At 41.8% G+C, this 16289-nt stretch overlaps 1 protein-coding gene across 1 annotated transcript in view; it reads left to right on the forward strand.

Moving 5' to 3' along the window:
• ttn.1 (titin, tandem duplicate 1) overlaps positions 1-16289 on the forward strand; it is a 176964-nt gene that overhangs the window by 51937 nt on the left and 108738 nt on the right. The window contains exons 66-88 of the mRNA XM_080902216.1: positions 159-368; positions 1470-1547; positions 1629-1655; positions 2034-2090; positions 2170-2214; positions 3172-3240; positions 3588-3659; positions 3839-3910; positions 4388-4615; positions 5499-5585; positions 5735-5824; positions 8933-9022; positions 9206-9301; positions 9494-9571; positions 9779-9853; positions 10039-10128; positions 10623-10658; positions 10848-12860; positions 13321-13371; positions 13750-14148; positions 14234-14512; positions 15777-16046; positions 16135-16274. Of these exons, the coding sequence (XP_080758342.1) occupies positions 159-368; positions 1470-1547; positions 1629-1655; positions 2034-2090; positions 2170-2214; positions 3172-3240; positions 3588-3659; positions 3839-3910; positions 4388-4615; positions 5499-5585; positions 5735-5824; positions 8933-9022; positions 9206-9301; positions 9494-9571; positions 9779-9853; positions 10039-10128; positions 10623-10658; positions 10848-12860; positions 13321-13371; positions 13750-14148; positions 14234-14512; positions 15777-16046; positions 16135-16274 (4652 nt within the window). The remainder of the gene's footprint in view (positions 1-158; positions 369-1469; positions 1548-1628; positions 1656-2033; positions 2091-2169; positions 2215-3171; positions 3241-3587; positions 3660-3838; positions 3911-4387; positions 4616-5498; positions 5586-5734; positions 5825-8932; positions 9023-9205; positions 9302-9493; positions 9572-9778; positions 9854-10038; positions 10129-10622; positions 10659-10847; positions 12861-13320; positions 13372-13749; positions 14149-14233; positions 14513-15776; positions 16047-16134; positions 16275-16289) is intronic.

Consider the following 16289-nt stretch of genomic DNA (forward strand, 5'->3'; position numbering starts at 1 on the left):
GAAGGTTCTCCTCTACCTTTGATTGTGTGTTTGTTTCTGTGTCTTTTATACTGAATCTGATTTTAGTCCAAAGAGGAGTCTTAACACTTAACTGTGACATCAGATCTTCACATTTAAAATGCATATTTCGGAGGCTCACTCTTATTGTCTGGTTCTAGTCAATCAAATTCAGTTCACTAAAAGCATCCGAAGCATCGAGGTCAACGAACGCCACTCTGCCACCTTCGAGTGCGAGTTGTCCTTCGACAACGCTACCGTCACGTGGTACAAAGACTCGTGGGAGCTTAAAGAAAGCCCAAAATATAACTTCAGGACTGAAAGCCGACGGCACTTTATGACAATCCACAACGTAACTGCAGAGGACGAAGGTTTGTTACACGGCCAAGTTACTGTTTCCTCCGGAGACACTTTTCTAATAACTAGACCGAAGTTTAGCTGTTTGAGTAGTATGCATCATCTTATAGATTAACATCTAGTTTTAATGGTGCACAATAAAAGTATTAAAAAATAAAAGTATTCTATTCATGTCATTGAATGCATTTAGCCGGTTTAGCTGAAACTTTTACTAACTCACACGACAAACAGCAGCTGAATATCTCTAAGCTAAAAAGATGTTACTGGGCGCTTGAAGGGGGCGTTTTCTGCTGTTCCAGAGATTCATAGTAAACACAAAGTTCTTACTGTTTCCAGCACCTTTTGGTATTTTATCAGTTTTATTTATACAGCACCAAAACACAACAACAGTGACCTGAAGGCGCTTTATATCGTAAAGTAGACAGAAAAACCCAACAATCATATGAATGCTTTTAGGGAGAGGGGCAGTAAAAACGTAAAAGATCTGAAATTATTTTTAAGCGGACAGAAGATAAACTGATGATAAAGTAAGAAATAATTGAGAATTTTTAGGAGGGGGCTAGATCCCCTGTAAAATGATTTTTGGTACATGAAAAACTAATCGGACCAAAAGAAGACATGTCTGCTAACCTGGCAGCGTTCTGCCACAGCTGCACAGACTCAATGCAAAGATGTGAAATCCGAGTAAAGGTGCGGTCACGCCAGCATCGTTTAGTGGATCCTCTGAACCCTGCTGCTCATCGACCCGCCGTCGTGTTACAGCCGAGTCGCTGCCAGAGTTCAGAGCAGCACGTGCACTTTCATTTAGCTTCTTAAACCTTGAGCTTTACTCAGTAATCAGTTTTTATTTTTATTTTTTGAATGAACCGAACAGGATACCGTCGAATAACAAAACTAGCCAGCGACCATATTTGTGTACCAGCAGTGGTGTAGCATATATGACTTGTCCTTGATTAGCTCTGTGAAACAAATTTAACTTCACCTGGACATTACTGCAGTGCTGACGTTTAGAGAGGATTAGCTGGGCTCTCTGGTGTGACCGGCCTTTACCGCGATCTCTTCTGTAAGTGTCTGAGGGACAGTTTGGCCTGAACTCCGTGATGTTTCCCCACCAGGCGTGTACTCGGTGATTGCTCGCCTGGAGCCACTGGGAGAAGCTCGAAGCACAGCCGAGCTTTACCTGTCAGGCAAAGGTGTGTACGTTTTTACACATTACTGACAGCAGCGTGATGTCAGCAGCTACAATAACGCTTCTGTACTTTGTCCTTTCACAGAAATTGAGTTAGGGAGGGTTCCTCAGGGTGAGTATCTTAAAAAGTGCAGCAAATAAACGACAGTAAACCTGAACACGTCTTCACCTGCAAACTCAGACACAGGTTTACGATTTTACAACACGGTCGAGGTCGCACTGGTCATTTCACCGACACCATTTTCACAAGAATCACGGCTCATCTATTTGCGAGGCTCCTTGACGTCTCATTGGTTTGCGCAGTACAGCCGACCACTGCCAACAAGGCTTTCACTGTGACTGTGACTGTGGGGTTTCAGTGCATCATCTTACACGTCACTGTGATTTCAGTCATACCGAACAAGTGTTAAGTTTTACTGTCAGAACATAAAAACAACAATAATAATAGTAATAATAATAGTAATCAAAGTGTTTGTGGCTGAACCTTCAGATGTCCCCGACACAGCCGTTCGTGTGTCAGAGGCAGCGTCTATGCTCGTGTGCAGAGGTGAGTCTGGTTCAAACTGATCAGGATTTCAGTGACTCTGCTCGTTTCTGTCATTTACACGATTGTTTTCTGCCACAAGATTCCTCCGAGTTTGATCACTTTGAGGAGAGAACAGAAGTGAGAGGTACAGCAGTCGCCACTCCCCAAGATCAGCTCTAACCGCCGTAATCTCTACAGTTTGCGTGACGAAACTTTCTGCATTAAACCGTTTTCTTTAACCGTCATCACCCTCAAGTCCATCATCATCATAACCATCATCATCTTCATCACCTTCTTCCTCCTCCTTTAACCTTCATCCTGAGTAACTGTGTGCTTGTTTTAAGCGTCATCTGTACACGACCCGTTATAATATCCCAAATATAATTCAGCTTCATTATCTGAGCTGTGCAGACGACGGTCACGTCAGTGTCTAAGAATCACTTTTCAAATTAATCCTGATATGACGAGATTTAAAATCCAGCCAGTTTAAAGATGTACAGTTCTTTTATTTTATTGTAGTAAAGAATTACAAGTTTCTGACTATACTTATGATTTTTATCACGTTGTTTTCTGAATTACAAAAATGTCAACATTCCTGTTGTAAAATCTGATTTATTATATTCTCATTATGGTTTTGGTTGCCTCTCAGACTTCGCTGCTCAGATTTTAAAAATAAAAATGAGGTTTTCAATAAATAAACAGTAAGTCTGATTTTTGTAAAGCTAAACTTAAAATTGGACTATCTCACCTCAAATTCAGAACTTTGATAAATTAACAGTATTTTCAGGATTGTGGAGTTTCATCTGAAATATTTAAAGGTTTCACGACCTGATCGTCGTCTGCTCAAACATAAACTGTTCACTGATCTGACGTCTAACGGCGAATATCTTTCCGTGGTCACTTTATGAAGTGTAATGACTGTTAACGTGCTGTGGACGTGTTATTGTCTGAACTGCTCATCGGTGCGGCCCACACCCGTCTTCCTGTTTCCCCTGTTATCGTGTTTCGTTGTGTTTTTAGCAGCTTTGGATACTCGACGACCTGCAGCAGCTTTCACGTGTCAGTCGTTCTTTTTCTGAGTTTACATTTTTTTCCTCACCAGAAGAGAAAAAGCCTGCAGAAGAAACTGTTGAGTGGACTGAGGTCAAGGGCAGAGGAGAACTCCCTGAAGGTATAACTGCAAATGTTCTGGCTGTTCATAAAGCTCGGAGCTGAAATATAATGAGGCGCTGCCAATCAGCTGACTGTTATGTTTGTCTGCCCACTTAAATTCCACTTAAATGCTTCAAACACCAACTGCTGCTTACAGAAGCTGTTCTTCTCCTCAGGTGTTACTTCTATGATCCTGCATGTTACCTGTTTTTGTCATGTTTTTGTCTCATCTCTCTGCAGTTATTCTGTTCTTGCCTTCATGCTCTTATTAACCTTCACTGGAGCTTTCCATGCAGTAGATCTGGCAGAGTAGACGGTAGAGCTTTGCTGAAGTAGTTTTAATGTGACCTTTCTTGATCTTTCAAGTTCCTGAGATTCACAGGATGCCAGAGGAGAAACCCTCTGAGCCTGAAGCTCCGCCTCCACCTCTGGTCAAAGGTATCTACAAATGTCTGTTCTTTATATTCTTCTTCGTGTGGTGTTTGTCTTGTTGGTATGTCACATCTTTTCTTTTTTATTTCCATTCTTTATTTTTTTCCTAAATTAATAATAAGAAAGAAACCTTGATGTTCAGTTTAATGTGGTGAGAAATTGAAATGAATGATGATGTTTTAAAGTACCTGAAGCAAAGAAGCTACAGCCTGAAGCCCCTGCTCCACCTCAGAGAGAGGAACGTCCAGCTCCAGAAGGTAATGTTCATGATGCAGTGAGTCACTAAAAATGTCTTATTTTATGTGCTTGTGGGTCTTTATTGGCTCACGTTCTCAACTGTTTATGTAAATGATGCGAATTACAAATCTTTACCAGAAAGCATCATACTTTTACACAAACTTCAGGAAATCTCATGATATATTATATTGGATACATACACTATATTTAAAACTTTAGTCAGGTTTTTGTAGCACAAACTCACCAATTTTAGCATGAATATGAAATTCAAACTATTCACAATTATGCTCTCAAGCTCTTTCAGATTTAATGAGTATTTTTTAGGCTTTTTTTGTCTCTTTAATTGTTGTGTGAAGTATTTTCTTGCTTTCTTACAATGCGTAAATAGCATTGAGTTCTTGCTGTCAGGTTTTATGTGTCTCCTCTTTGCCCCAAGCTCTTACAACTCTGTGGTTCCTGTGTTAAATGATGGTAATATTTCTCTGTTAACCTTGAAGAACCAGTAGTCTTCACCCAACCTGAACCTTACCCACCCAAACCAGCAACACCAAAACTGGTTCATTCAGAACCTGAAGTGAAACCCGTGAAACCAGTGGTGCCTAAGCCTGAAGTGGAACCCGTGAAACCAGTGGTACCTAAGCCTGAAGTGGCTCAAATTAAGCCTGAGCTCCAAGAACCAAAAGCTGTCCCCACTAAGAAAACGCCAGAGGCCTTAAAACCAAAAGGTAATGTAATGAACACTTTGTTTTTCTGATGTTCAAATGGAAAGTCATTACATCCCAAGTTCTTCTAGTTTTGTTTCATGTTGCTGTGACCTAAGTGTGCACTTCTTAACATGTTCATATATGTCATGGATGTCCTTTGCTGCTAACCTCTTGATCTTTAAGCATTAACACTGTCTATAGTGTGGACCACACGTGGTGTTTGGAGTGTTTGAATATAGCCTTTAAAAAAGACATTGCTTTGGTGTATAAATAACAAATCTAACAAATTTTGATCATGAAAATACATCTATGGTAAGTAAAAGAATAAACATTCAAACATATAAATGCTGTGCAAAGTGCCAGCTGTAGACAAACTAGCAGAAGCCACAATTCAGCCAGTCTCTACAATGATTACTTCAACAAAGACTGACGCTAGCAGAACAAAACCGTGGTTCAGAGGGTTGGGAAGCTCATCTGTAACCGGAAAGTTGCCGGTTCGATCCCCCAGCTCTCTCTGTCCTGGTCGTTGTGTCCTTGGGCAAGACACTTCACCTACCGCCTACTGGTGTTGGCCAGAGGGGCCGATGGAGCGATATGGCAGCCTCACTTCTGTCAGTCTGCCCCAGGGCAGCTGTGGCTACAACTGTAGCTGCCTCCACCAGTGTGTGAGAGTGAATAAATAGTGGAATTGTGCGCTATATAAATCCAATCCATTATTAAAAGGTAATGAAGGGACATGTTTTTCATGTGTGACACTAACTCTCTTTACAACAAACAAGGCTCAGCTGTGTATTTAATGTACTGTGACTGTGTCTTTCTCTAAGCACTCGATAGAGTGTTGACGCCACTGTGGTTACCAGAAGGTTACTGAACATATACACTGTATGCATTTTTTCCTTTAAAGTACCAAAACCACCAAAGTCAGAAGAACCTGTACTTCACCCAAGTGCAGTCCTTGCTTCTCCATCATTGGAACATCTTCCAACTGAAGGTATAGATTGTTAACCAAAGTCGTGTTGCTTCTTTTTCTCTAATATCATCTTTCCTACTTTGACTTCACTCATTAAGAATGTATCTTTGATTCCATATGAATCTTAATTGTTAGCTGTTGGATAAAAAAATACACAATCTTCTCTTAAGTGCAAGAAACACCAAGACCAGAACAACCTGTACCTCAACCATCTGCACCCAAAGTTACTCCACAAAAAGTTGAAGATGTCCCAGTTAAAGGTACTACAAAGAGTTTGTTGAAAAGCTGCTGTGTTGTGCCGGTTTCTTTTATACTTGTTAGTATAACTTTTGCTTTTCTGAAATATCTTACATGAATATCTTTCAGCATGCTAAGCACTCGTTAGAGTGTGACTACAAATTTTTGGTATTAAAAAAAAAAAATTAAATATTAAATAAATCTTCTTTTAAGTTGCTTTAGAATCAAAGATACACGAACCTCCAAGAAAACCATATTTGCTGGCTGATAAACATCAGCAGGAAGTAACTGAACCAAGGGACCTGGAAACTCCAGAAAAAATCAAGGCTCCTGAGGTTCCTGAAGCACCAAAGAAGGTTCCTGAAGCACCAAAGAAGGTTCCTGAAGCAACAAAGAAGGTTGCTGAAGCACCAAAGAAGGTTCCTGAAGCACCAAAGAAGGTTGCTGAAGCACCAAAGAAGGTTCCTGAAGCACCAAAGAAGGTTCCTGAAGCACCAAAGAAGGTTGCTGAAGCACCAAAGAAGGTTCCTGAAGCAACAAAGAAGGCTACAGAGGAACCAAGGAAGCTTCCTGAAGAACCAAAGAAGGTTCCTGAAGCACCAAAGAAGGTTCCTGAAGCGGCAAAGAAGGCTACAGAGGAACCGAGGAAGCTTCCTGAAGAACCAAAGAAGGTTCCTGAAGAACCAAAAAAGGTTCCTGAAGAACCAAAGAAGGTTCCTGAAAAAACAAAAAAGGTTCCTGAAGAACCAAAGAAGGTTCCTGAAGCACCTAAAAAGCCTCCCAAGGAACCAAAGAAGCTTCCTGAAGAACCAGTTCCAGAAACACTGAAGAAAGTTCCAGAAGTAGCAAAAACAGCTGTGGTAGAACCACAGAAAGTTCCAACAGCACAGGTTATAGAACGATCAGCAGAGCCAGTGAAAGATCTAGAAGTGTCAGCAGAACCACAACATTTGGAAACACCAATACAACAACCGCAGGCCAAAAAGTCTGAAGGTAGATATGTCTGTCAATACCATTTGGTTGGTCTTATAACCACTTACTAGTAACTCATCTTGACCTATTAACACAATAAGTTGGCCTTGTTGAAATGCCGTAAGCTTTCTTCAAAGATTTTGTTATGATTTGTGTGTTGACTGTTCACTGTTTGTTACTTCATATCAGTCATCCAAACAGTCAAACAAAGGGGGATACCAACAGCTCTAGCTAAACCACAGCTGGAGGCGAGTACACCAGTCAAAGGTATGCTTTGACTTTGAAAGGTTCCCCGTGGATATTCAGCATTTTTATGAATTCCTTAGAACATGACTAGATACGTTTGCTTCTATAATCAGATGAGATCGTTGCTTCTGGAAAAGTAGAAGACAAGCCAAAGGCCATAGAAATCCCTCAGCAGAGAGGTAGAAATTCATAATACTTTTAAAATAGTTGTAAAATAAGGGTCGTAGTTGAATATGTACCACACTAAAGTTTGTATTTTTGTGTCTTGGTGGTGTGTATGTGTCGTGTTTTCTTCTTGGCCACCGCTCCATGGTGCATTTCTTCAATCTTGGGTAATATCTTAAAATTTATCCCAGTTCCTCTGAAGACTCATCTGAAGCCAACAGCTGAGGTTGAAGGCAGAAAGGAGTGTCCTGCAGAAAAAGGTGTTGAAGAAAGGACTTCCCTTACAGAAGCTGACTACAGGAAACAGGAAGTCGACACATATGAAGAAGGAGTCAACGAGTCAACTGCAAGAGAAGAAACCATTTTGAAAACTGAGATAATGGAACAAATTGAAAAGACAAAGGAGGTGGTTTCTGTATCATACAGAGAAGATCGTCAGGTAGAGATTATAGAGCAATGGAAAACAGATTATGAGGCTGAACAACTGGAGTGGACTGGACCTTACAAACCTGAGAAAATAGAGAAAGAAATGTCTCAGTGGTCTGCTTCTCCAACTCTAAAGGGGTCTGCCCATTCTCCTGCAGAACAAGATGTTGCACCTCCACCTGAAATGTCTCATCTTTTGCAGAAAAAGGTTTCTTCTCCTGATGTTGGTGTTACATCAGAAAAAGAGGCTTACAAGAAGAAAGAGCAGGCCGAAGAGGCTGGCCTTCCTACTGCGTATTTACAGACAAGAGTTACTGAATCATTATATCATGAAGAAATTCAAGACTCTGCAATAGAGGAACTTAAGTCTAAAAAGGTCACCACATCAAAGAAGCCGAGAGCTCTTACAGAAGTAATTTGTTTGAAGCAAGATGGGTCTGTTGAAGGTAAAGCAGATGTTCCCCAAACCACTCTTTCTCACCCTGCAGCAGTTTCTCCTACAATGGTATCTTCAAGTCAAGACATGGTGAAAACTCCTAAAACTTCCATAAATGTATGTGATGAAGATATTCTACCTCTGGACAAGCCAAGTCTTCTATCAGAAGATGCATCGATTAAACAAAGTAGGGATGGATCACGTTTTGTTACAGATCAGATTCCTTCACCCGAGGAGAGACGCTGTTCGGAGGAAGACATTTCTCCAGCAAAGAAGTCTGTTCTGCCAACCAAACACAGCTCCCCTACACTCTCTGAGGCAGTTTTTGGCCTAATAGAAGATCTGTCCCTTGAAGAAGACACTCCTGTCAAGAAACCTATTCCTTCTGTGCCTGCTCCAGTAAAAACATCTCAAGTTCAGCAAATCTCTCCATCTTTGAGAGTTTCTGAGGAAGCAAACAACTCTGCAACTGAAGCTACACCAACAAGAGCAGATGACAAGAAAGCAAAGAAGCCAACACAGAAGACTGACCAACAGGCTCTTGATACAGGTATCTGAGCCACACAGGCTCCACGATCGCCTCTCTTAAACTTTACTTTCACTAATATCTTGTACTCATCGTGGTTAACAAGAAAACCTTAGTCCATATTAAGCTGATCTTTTTAATGACGATTTGAGGCAGTCTTGGTCTGTTAACCTCTTTTACTGCTGGGATTTTGTTTTCATTCATCATCTTCATTCTTCAGCCTTCATCCACATCTTTATCTCTGTCGCTGTTTCAGCCTGTTTATGATGTTTGCAGAAATGTGCCTGAAATATCTGTGTCTAGTCTTGGCTGACTGTGCTGCTGTCTCGGTTGTGACCTTGACATCTTGTATTCCTAAAGTGCCTCCTCCTGAGGAGAAGAAACCATCTCTCCCAGCACCAAAGCCTTCACCTACTCCTCCTCGTGAGCAGAAGGGGGCTCCCCCTGCAGGTAGCCTGTTCAGTTTGTTCTTCATCTTTGCTGAATCTTAATGGGCCAAACTTTTTCTAATCTTCATCTCTATTTGTTTGTCCCTTCTGTCTAAGTCATCTTCAGATTTCCATGTTTATTTTTTGTTTTATGTACTTACTGTGAGTCAGTTTGTCGTGACCTTGGCATCTTGTATTCTTAAAGAATCTCCCCGAGAGGAGAAGAAACCATCTGCACCAGCACCAAAGCCTTCACCTCCTGCTCCCCCTGCTCCTGTACAGAAAGTTGCTCCTCCTGCAGGTAGTTTCTTCGCTCACTTTTGTTATTGTTGTAAATGTTGTCTTTCTGTTTGGTTTCATTTGGTGGGTGACAATCGCCTCATGTTTGCTTTAACTTCACTGGCTGACTGTTGTTAGTCCTCTCTGGTGTCTCTACTGACCACATGGCAATCTTGGTCATGATCTTGGCATCTTCTATTATTATTTCCTTCAGAGGAAAAGAAACCATCTTCTCCAGCGCCGAAGCCTTCGGCTCCTGCTGCTCCTGCAGCCAAAGTTGCTCCTCCTGCAGGTACTTCTGTTACACCTCTGTTTGTTATTATAAAAAATTCTCCATGTTGTCTTATTCTGTTTCTGTTTGAGTTACTGTTATCTTTGTTGCCCATGTAAACTTTTCTTCCATCTTAACATCTTTATATTGTTCTCTGTCTGTTCCAATTTGTTGCTACTTTCGTGTCTTCTCTCTTGGTCGTAACCGTTGATATTTTGTACTTCTAAGTGTCTCCTCCTGAGGAAAAGAAGGTGCCTCCACCAACAACCAAGCCAACAGCAGAGAGAGTGCGTCCCCCCGCAGGTAGTTTCCACTGCTTATCATTAATCTTACTGACTGTTCTGTTTGTCCTGCCTTTGAGAAATCTGTTGGGTCTTAACAACAGTGAATTCTGTAGTTTTATACGTTTCGTTCATCTGTTTGTCAGTTGGTTGTTGCTTGTTGACCAGATCTTTGCCAGTGATTTAATCATGTTGGCGTTCTTGTAGCTGAAGTTGCATCGTTGGAGAAGGAAGCTCCTGCACCAGCCGTAAAGGCTGAACCAGCTCCTGTATCAAAGGAAATCTCGCCGCCTGAAGGTAACATCTGTTCTTTCATGTATGCTCCTCTCTTATGTTTGTCTTCTACTTTGAAGCATTTTTAATGGCACAGCTTCAATCTTCATACCAAACATATTTACCTTTTCTTTTAAAATGTGTTTCCTGTTTACATCTGTTGGTCTGTTTCTATACACAACAGTCCACTACCACACTTTGATCCAATTCACTTCTTTAATATTAACACAATTTGCTGAATGAAGCCAAATGACCTTATAAAGGATGTTTAAACATCTGGGGGCATCATGTTTGCAGTAATAAAACGTGTTAAACAGCTGATGAACTTCCTGCTTCTTCTTAAAGCTCACTGTCTCTATTTCTGCAAAGTATTCTGCTGAAAGCTCAAAGCAGTAAAACAACCCCAAACACAGCTGCATGCCTCAAACAAATGAACCATCTTTGGCTTTGACTGAGCCTTTTGTCTAACTCTGTTTGCATTGTTTGTACTTATAATGATTTTATATAATTTTTTGCAGACAAGGAACCAGTGTCAGCACCTGGACCAACAAAAGGTATGCAAAACCTTTTTATTTCAAAGAAACAAAGCACAACCTGCTTCAATTTTTTGTAGCCTTTTAGGATATTTTAGTTTCATCTACATGTGTAAGTGTGATTCTGTGTTATACTGTAGAAAATATTTTATTATTTTCTGTGTTATTATGGTGATATTATAAAAGGTGCATTTGCTGCCCAAACCACAGTGCCGTCTCTTAAGCAAAAGGGTAAGATTCCTGTTCAGGAGGCAAAAACACCCGAATCACCTAAGCTGAAGAGTAAGTTCACCAGAATACCGAAAGAGAAAGAACCAGAACCAGAGGTCATTAAGCTGAAGAAGGTTCCAGTGAAACCTCCAGAGCCAGAGAAACAAGTCGTAACTCATAAGGCAGAAGTGACGAGGCATCACGATCCAGAGCTAGCAGTTCATGGGCTTCATGACAGAGACGATCGAGAGATAATCACACTTGGTAGAACTGAACGAGTATTCACTGCAGATGAGGAAACTATTGAGTTAAGCCATTTTGAGGAAATGGAAAGCCTTACAGTTGTGCAAAAACCAGAACCTGGCAAATGGACAAGAACCTTAAAACCTCAGAAAGACGAGGCACCGGAGGAGCCGCATGTCGCAAAGAAGAAAATAACTAAATTGCCAAAAGCAGATGAGCAAAAAGAATCAGTGAAACTAAAACCATTTGAAACATTTGGGAAACAAGATGCTGAATTACAAGCAATCAAACTAAAAAAGGTGCCACCTAAACCAAAGGAGCCTGAAAAGGAAGTCATAACTCATAAAGTTGAAGTGACAAGGCATTATGATGCAGAATTAACAGTCCAGAAACTTCGTGATAGAGAGGATCGAGAGTTAGTAACAGTTGAGAGAAAGGAACGAGTTTTCACAGCAGCTGAAGAGACATCTGAACTCAGCTTTGCAGAGGAACCTGAAAAACTGGAGGCAGAAGATGAGAAATCAAGATGGGTAAGAGCCCCAAAAGCACCAAAAGAAGAGGAACCAGAGTCAGATTTAAATAAAAAGAAAATAAAAAAATTACCAAAGAAGGACGAGGACCAGGAAGTAGTTACACTGAAGCCATTTCAAAAACCCCAAAAACAAGAAGCAGCTGAACCTCCGAAGGCTGAGACAGAAGCTGAGGCAAAAACAGATACTGAGCGGAGTCCTTACATGAGAGGTGAGCTGCCACGAAGAGATCAACCTGCTGCTGCTGTAAAACACCAGAAAGATGATGACGATGCTCCACTGATGAATGACAATGCATCTCCACATATCAACAAAGACCAAAAGGAAATCCCACATAAGAAAAAGGTTGATCAAGTACCCAAAGATGTAGAAACTACAGCGGCCGAAAAGCTCCGCAGAAAACCTAAAATTATTTCTACACCTGATAAAGAGAAAGAGCAGGTTGTGTTGAAACCATTCACTAAAATCACCAAGCCTGAAGAAAAGCCAGAAAAAGCATCAGAAGAGAAGAAGAAGCCTTTGGACACAAAGGTACCCAGTCAAGCAACTAAAGAGCCGAAGGAACAACTTAAGAAAGCTGAAAAGACTGTAACGCCTAAAAAAGACAACGAAACACCTCAGGAGAAGGAGAAACCAGCTGAGAAGCCCAGTCCTCCAAGTCAGAAAGAAGAAGAGAGACCGAGTCCTCCAAAGCAAACCGATATCCTGAAGAAAAGTCCAGAAATCAAAAAGACTCCTTCACCCAAAGCCAAGATAAGTCAAGATAAGCCTGAAGAGGAAAAGCCCCTCAAACCTATTGAGCAGCTGAAGAAGGTTGAACTAAAAAAGACCCCATCACCCAAGATAGAGAAAATAAAGCCAAGTGAAGTGGAGCAAATTCCCATCGAGAAGAAGCCAAGTGGTGAAAAAGTCAAAAGGATTCCCAAGACTGTTTCGCCAAAAGACTCCACTGAAACCGTGACCCTCAAAAAGGTGCCCAAGAAGCCCTCACCAGAGGGGCCCTCAGAAAGGCCTGATACAGGGCGGATCCCTCTGGTGAAGGAGATCTCTCCTGGAGCTGTGGAGATGAAGCGGGTGACAACCCAGCCAGAGGAGGAGGTATGTGAAGAGGAGGGTGAAAAAATGGTAGCCGACGAAGATGAGGAGGTCTGGGACTGGGAGCTGGTTCCACCGGAAGACTGGGAAGGTGAAGGGGTGGATGGGGCGCTGGAGACTCCAGGCATGCCCGGCGCCAAGAGAGGTGAGGTGAAGGCCGGTGAACTCGTCCAGCTGATGACTCTGGAATCGCCTCATCCCATTTCAGACGATTCATCTAATCTTCATTACATCCAATTTTACGTTACATTATATATTTGTTCATCTGTTTGTCTGTCTGCTCATTGCCCATCCATCCTTTGTGATGTTTTTAAGTGGTCATCATCTTAAATCCGTCCTCAGTTGTGTCATCAGTCATTCGATGCTCATCTTCATCACTGTTTTTATTATTCACTGCAACAGTTTTTCCGTTTCCATCTCACCTTCATCCTCGTCACTGAACTTTTTTTTTTTACATGTGTGTAATTTGATGTTCAGCTGTGATCTGGATACGATCTTGAATCTTGGCTGTTAGTTTTGTTAACATCTTTATCTTGGTTTGTGTTGGAGACTAGGATGAGCTCTTGCAGTGAAGCTTAAAACTTGTCCTACTCTTTCTTGCTCAGATGGAAAACCAACAGAAGAGCCCGCGAAAGGCCGAGGTCGAGGATTTGGGGGTGAGAGCTCACTAACATTAGATCTCATCAGCACAAACCATTCGGCACTTTCATTTGCTTCATACACACTTGTAAAGCCAAAGTTGTTTTTTTGTGTGTGTCTTTAGAACAAAACCAAAAATATATTTTATGTTACAATTTTAATTTTGAGTTCAAAGCTCGTTTCTGACTGACAGCTGTGTCTGTGTATCGTCGTGAGCATAAATCTAAAGCGTTTTTGTCCTGTGGGATTCGTTGTTTGTGTCGAATATGTTTATTCTTCACAGTAGGTTTAAGTCACAGTAGGTAGCTCACAGTTTCAAAGTAAGCTGCTGTCTAATTCGTCACTTGCCCCAACATCTGAATCAACAAGAGGAGTTTTTGTGTCTGATGTTGCAGCGAGACAAACTCCATCTCCTGGTGAAGGAGGCAGGGGCCGGGGTCTAAAGCCAGGTGGAAAAGGCCCATCACCTCCCGAGGACCCATTTGGAGGATTCAAGCTCAAACCTGTCCAGCTGAAGTTCATTAAGAAGCTTAAGGACATTGTGCTGCAGGAAGCTGAGTCCATCGGCTCCTCCGCGGTGTTTGAGTGCGAGGTCTCGCCTTCCACGGCCATCACTTCGTGGATGAAAGATGACAGCAACTTGCGTGAGAGCCCCAAGCACAAGTTTACATCTGATGGCAAAGATCGCAAGTTGCACATTATTGATGTGCAACTATCTGACACTGGAGAATACACGTGTGTGGCTAAGAATGCGGGCAAGGAAATAACATGCACAGCCAAGTTAATTGTTGAAGGTAAACGATTGTTTTAATCCAACATCAATTTTTAAAAACTTATTTGACATTCATGAAAACACTTTTAATCACCTTTTTCCCACAGAGCTGCCTGTGAAATGGTTGAAGGAACTGGAACCAGAGACAACATGCATTAAGGGTCAGCCAATGTACCTCACCTGTGAGCTGAACAAAGAACGGGACGTCATTTGGAAACGTAACGGTCAGGTTCTGAAAACAAAGGCTGGAAAAGTGGCCGTTAATGTAATTGGCATGCAGCATGCTGTGACCATCCAGAACTCCACCGATGAAGATGGCGGCGCCTACACCTGTGAGGTCGATGGACAGGAGGACGTCAAGACTACAACTAACGTCAAAGTTATTGGTAAGAAGTCTGCAGAGCATGGTAGCAATGAAACAAGATAAATACAGTCATTGTAACGTCCATCGTTCAGGGTGAGTCCACCTACAAGCTGGATTGGTCCCAGGCTGAAACTGTCCCCCAGCAGTTAAAAACCAATATGAAGGGCAGCGACTATGAACAGTAGAGCTTGTATTTATGCACCATTTAACCCTCCTGCCATCCTTTAAAAAACTCACACCCATCACCCTAGGGACCATTCTCAGCCACGCCATAAAAAGACCATATATCCATATTTTATTCCACTTTAAATTAGCCAACCTTGTAAAACTACTTCTCCCTGAAATATTCATGTAAAGTTTTAATTATATTTTCGTTGTTTTAACCCTTCAAATCCCAGTGTTATTACATGAGCGCCCTGTGTTATAAGCCCCAAAAACCAAAAAACGAAACTAAATATTTCCACAAAAAACCAGTTGAAGTAATATGTGATTGTCATTATAAGTAGGCCTTTAGATGGACCAAAGATTGGCACCAACATACATTTTGACCTGCCATTATTTTTTTTGCTTTTTTTTTGCAATTTAAAAATTAAAACTTCAAGGCCCTGAGTCTTCATTGACATCCAAGAAAAGAAGAAAAAATAAAATCATATGATGATAATTTGGGGTTGAAAAATAGCGTTTATAATGGAAGTCAATGGGCAGAAAATGGTCCCCAGGGTGATGGGTGTGGGGATTTCTGCTGCTCAGCCATTTTAGGCTGATTTAAGGAATTCACACTGGAATATTAACATTGACAGGTAAAAACTATCCTGTGACAAGTTTGGTTATATTCCACTGAACACAGTGGAAATGGCAGCCATTTAACACATAGCAGTGGCACAAAAAGGTCCCAAGAAGGCAGGAGGGTTAAGGCCTAAGTTGATCCCTGTTTGAGTTGCCTTATGCTGCACCAAAGAAAACAGACCATGGCACAACCAAAATTACTGTGACGGTGTGCAGTCTCATTGTTCTGGCAAAGATGGCTGCTCAAAGACGGGAATCCGTCGCCATCTTTAATATGACCTTGATGCATCAAGATGGCAATAAAGCTGCACTAGGACGGCGTCAGTCTGCACACTCAAGCTCTCTTGCAGCCAATCTACCAATCCAGTGAACCAAAGATTTTCCCTAGTTACACAGAAGTCGTTGTCATATTTCCTTAGTGTGACTGAGGCATAAGAGTGTGTCTTGTTGAGCAGTTTTCCACTGTAGGAACAAATATAATGTGAACCCTTCCTCCTCAGAAATCATCAAAGACTGGCTGGTGAAGCCTCTGAGAGACCAGCATGTGAAACCAAAGGCAAAGGCCACCTTCAAGTGTGAGCTGTTCAAGGACACGCCCAACTGGAAGTGGTTCAAAGGAGAAAACGAGCTTACTCCCTCTGACAAGGTCGAGATCAATAAAGATGGAAAGGACATGACGCTCAGCATCAATAACTGCCAGCCTGATGATGTATCAGACTACACCATCCAGGTGGAGGATCGCAGATATACAGCCAAGCTGACACTTGGAGGTTGGTGTATCCACGTTGGGGAAGCATGAGGACCACGCTTTTCCAATCGCAAAGATTTCTAACTCTAACTTTCTTTGGGTGCTTTCAGAGCGTGAGGCTGAGATCCTGAAGCCACTCTCCAGTGTGGAGGTGGTTGAGAAGGAAGAGGCCAACTTTGACTCTGAGATATCAGAGGACGATGTGGCCGGTGAATGGAAGCTGAAAGGCCAGGTGTTGACTAGATCTCCGGTAAGATATTTAACA

Source organism: Rhamphochromis sp. 'chilingali' (assembly GCF_963969265.1).
Source record: "Rhamphochromis sp. 'chilingali' genome assembly, chromosome: 14".
Lineage (NCBI taxonomy): Eukaryota > Metazoa > Chordata > Actinopteri > Cichliformes > Cichlidae > Rhamphochromis > Rhamphochromis sp. 'chilingali'.